Consider the following 3,942-nt stretch of genomic DNA (forward strand, 5'->3'; position numbering starts at 1 on the left):
CAGGTCATGCCTCACAAACCTTATTGAATTCTTTGAGGCTGCAACAAAATGCAGTGGCATGATGGCACAGTGGTTAGCACTGCTACCTCACAGCGCCTGAGAGCTGGGTGCAATTCCGGCCTCAGGCAACTGTCTGTGTGGAGTTTTCACATTCTCGTCGTGTCTATGTGGGTTTAATCCAGATGCTCTGGTTTCCTCCCACAGTCCAAAAATGTGCAGGTTAGGTGAATTGGCCGCGCTATAATTGCCCGTACTGTTAGGTGCCAGGGAATGGGTCTGTGTGGGTTGCTCTTTGGAGGGGCGATGTGGACTCGTTGGCCCAAAGGGCCTGTTTCCACACTGTAAGTAATCTAATCTAAAATACATTGATGAAGGTGGATGGGGTGTACATAGATTTCAGTAAGGCATTTGATAGGATTCCCATGGTAAGCTCATTCATAAACTAAGGGGGCATGGGATACAGGGAGGTTTGGCTGTCTGAATACAGAATTGGCTGGCCCATAGAAGACAGAGGGTGGTAATAAATGGAAAAAAAAAGTAGCCTGGAGCACAGTGACCAGTGGTGTTCTGCAGAGATCTGTTCTGGAAACTCTGCTCTTTGCAATTTTTATAAATGATTTGGATGAGGAAGTGGATTAATAAGTTTGCTGATAAAACGTACGTTGGTGGAGTTGTGGAGTGTCTGGAGGGCTGTTGTTGGTTGCAATAGGATATTGACAGGATGCAGAACTGGGCTGATAAGTGGCAAATGGTCTTCAACCTGGAAAAGTGTAAAGTCATTCATTTTGTAGGGTTGAATTTGAATTTGAAAGCAGAGTTAAATGCAGAATTCCTGGCAGTGTGGAGGAACAGATGGATACTGGGGTCTATGTTCATAGATCTCTCAAAGTTGCCGCCCAGGTTGATAGGAGGTTGTTAAGAAGATATGTGGTGTGTTGGCTTTCAGAGCAGCATGATTGAGTTTAAGAACCGCGAGTTGATGCTGCAGCGCTATAAAGCCCTGGTTAGACCACATTTGGAGTATTGTATTCAGTTCTGATCACCTCATCATCGGAAATTTGTGGAAATTTTACAGAGAGTGCAGAAGAGATTTATCAGGATGCTGCCTACAAAGTAGAATTTGAGGGTGTGTCATATGAAGGAAGGTTGAAGGAGCTAGGGCTTTTCTCTTTGGAGAAAGAAGGATGAGATTTGACTTGACAGAGGTGTACAAAATATTGAGAGGCACAGAGAGAGTGCATAGCCAGATAATTTTTCCCATTGTGTAAATTTCTATAGTGAGGGGGCATAATTTTAAGGTGATTGGAGGAAGTTTTAGGGAAATGCCAGAGTTAGGTTCTTAACTCAGAGAGCGGTGGGTGTGTGGAATGCACTGCCAGCAATGGTAGTAGAGTCAGAGACATTACTGATATTTAAGTGACCCTTGGCAAGGCAGATGAAATATAGTATAATGAAAGGTATGTAGGTTAGTATAATCTTTGTGGAGGATAAAAGGCCGGTACAACATCAAGGGCAGAAGGTCTTGTACTGTGTTGTACTGTTCTATGTTCTTTGTTCTATATTCTATGTTCTAGGTGGCTGTTTGAAGGCCAGTGTGGCCATGATGAATCGAAGGGTCGCTTCCTGGGCTGAAAAACTCAATGGCTCAATGAGACCCGACTGAGATGTGCAAAACAGAATTGTCCAAACATTTGAAGGGGATAAGTATTGGAAGAAGTGATAGTTACTGGCCTAGTTGGATTGCCTTGAAAAAGATGGAACACAGTTAGTCTGGAATTGTTTGTTTTCTGTATGCTTTGCCATGATGCATTATTTTGTTTGCATGCAGTGTGGTGATATGCCCTAAAGACCATAATCTTAATACATGAATGATGTAAAATGGCTGAAAATGACTTGCAGCTAACCAAGTCATATCTCAAATAAAACCTAACTCCTTGCTCCACAACAGCAGGTTCTAATGAGTTCTTAAAGAGACGGATCTTCCTCACATCCTCAGGTCAGAGGATAGTGATGAGATCTTTAATCATTGCTGACCCTTCTTATAAAAGAGAATACTGAGACATGAGCATTTACGACTACTAACCTAGCCTCTCTCAATCATAATAAACCATTGTTGCTCACTGCTTTAATGCCTTCTAAGAACGTGCTCAGCAGTGAGTTTAATTCCCCGTTAAGACCCACACTGCCAGCCGTAGTGAAATAATTTCACCATCTGTCGTCTGCGTTAATGCGAAATTTTACATGGTCTTATTACCATTTATGACCACATTAACTTGGTAGTTGACGAGCTGATCCACCACAATCTAAGGTAGTGAACTCAATAGATTCACAGCCCTTTGAGAGAAGAATTTCTTCCTCGTTTCTGTTTCAAATCTGACACCCCTTCGTCTCAATCTGTGATATTTTCCTCTGGATTACCCCACAAGATGAAACAGCTGCTCTGTGTTGACGCTCAAAAACTCCATTAATATTGCCTTTTCTCTTATTCTAATCTGTCCCGTTTGCTTCCTTCCAGTTAACATGGTGACAATTCTAATCCTGTATCGGGGTAAGTGCGCCCTCTCCAAGTCTGCCGCGCGTTACCTGATAGCCATGGCGGTAGCAGATCTACTGATCATTTTCTTCGATCTAATATGGAGGCATATAGCTTCAGTTTATCGTTTGGAATTCAGTTTCTTGTTGTATATCCCAGTGTGTAACATCCACGCTGTTGTGCTCTACACAGTAACTGACTATTCAGTCTGGTTCACAGTTGGTTTCACATTCGACCGCTACATCGCCATTTGTGTCCAGAAGTTGAAAACTAAATACTGCATGGAGAAAACAGCGACTGTGGTTCTAGCAACAATTGCTCTGCTATTCTCCTTGAAAAATACTTTCTGGTACTTTATGTTCACAAGTCGATACGAGTTGGCAAGTCTATCCTGGCTTTGTTACATCACAACAAGTGTTGCACAATCCGAAGTGTGGGGTGCTATTGAATTCGTCCACTATATATTGACGCCATGCATTCCATTTGTTGTGATCTTGCTGTTCAATGCTTTAACAGTCAGGTACATTTTAGTCACTAACAGAGCCCGCAGCAGACTCCGGAGTCATGGCTGCAGGGAGTGTCCCAGTGATCCTGAGATGGACAGTCGCAGGAAGTCCATAATTATCCTGTATGCTATATCAGGGAACTTCATATTGTTATGGGCAGTGTCTATGATCCACAATATTTATTGGAGAATGGTTTACCTCGGTTATGAGACTGTGTACCTCCCTGTGCACGTAAGGGAGGTGGGGTTCATGCTTCAGCTTCTGAGTTGCTGTACCAACACCGCCATCTATGCAATAACACAACGCAAATTCAGAGAAGAGCTGAAGTATTTGTTTTCATTTTCATTTATTACCAATAAAAAATAATTTAAAACAGGAAAAGAAATTATCACCTGTGCATCATTATTTGTCTCTGGTTTATTGGTTTCTGCACTGGGATATAATAGAGTAAGTGTATTGCTTTGTAATAAGGAGTAGCTGTGTGATGGTTCAACAGGGCGAGGAAGTGAATGGAGCTTCATGGCAGCAAGGGTGTGTTCTCAACACTGAGATACCAGAGTGGGCCCGAGGCAAATGAACGAATGGGGAAAAACTTAGATTTGCTCACAGCCACTATTTTATATTCGAACAGCACTGACATTGACTTTATAAACAGGGAGTTAGACTGGCAACATCTATACATTTCGAAAATATTGAAAATTGTTACCATACTAACATCTAAGATTCTCTGACTATAACCTCATGAAGCTGAATTTGTCTCTCATGATTTCTTGCTCTCTGTGTGAATCCCAGATAAAAGCTCTCTCTCTCTCTCTCTGACTTATATTTCTATATTTCCATAAGAAATGTGTGTGTGTGTGTGTGTGGCTGCGCACACTTTTGTGTGTGTGGGTGGGTAGGTGT

General features: G+C 42.2%; 1 protein-coding gene across 1 annotated transcript; it reads left to right on the forward strand.

Moving 5' to 3' along the window:
• The first annotated feature begins 2,520 nt into the window (after window positions 1-2,520).
• On the forward strand, window positions 2,521-3,405 carry LOC140492449 (probable G-protein coupled receptor 139). Its single transcript, XM_072591339.1, has one exon. The coding sequence runs from the start codon at window positions 2,521-2,523 to the stop codon at window positions 3,403-3,405; it is 885 nt and encodes a 294-aa protein (XP_072447440.1).
• The last annotated feature ends 537 nt before the right edge of the window (window positions 3,406-3,942 follow it).

This window comes from Chiloscyllium punctatum, chromosome 21, assembly GCF_047496795.1.
Source record: "Chiloscyllium punctatum isolate Juve2018m chromosome 21, sChiPun1.3, whole genome shotgun sequence".
NCBI lineage: Eukaryota > Metazoa > Chordata > Chondrichthyes > Orectolobiformes > Hemiscylliidae > Chiloscyllium > Chiloscyllium punctatum.

What these genes read in the sequence shown, in the direction of transcription:
- LOC140492449 (XM_072591339.1), top strand. Translation starts at nt 2,521, where the DNA reads ATGGTGACAATTCTAATCCTGTATCGGGGTAAGTGCGCCCTCTCCAAG.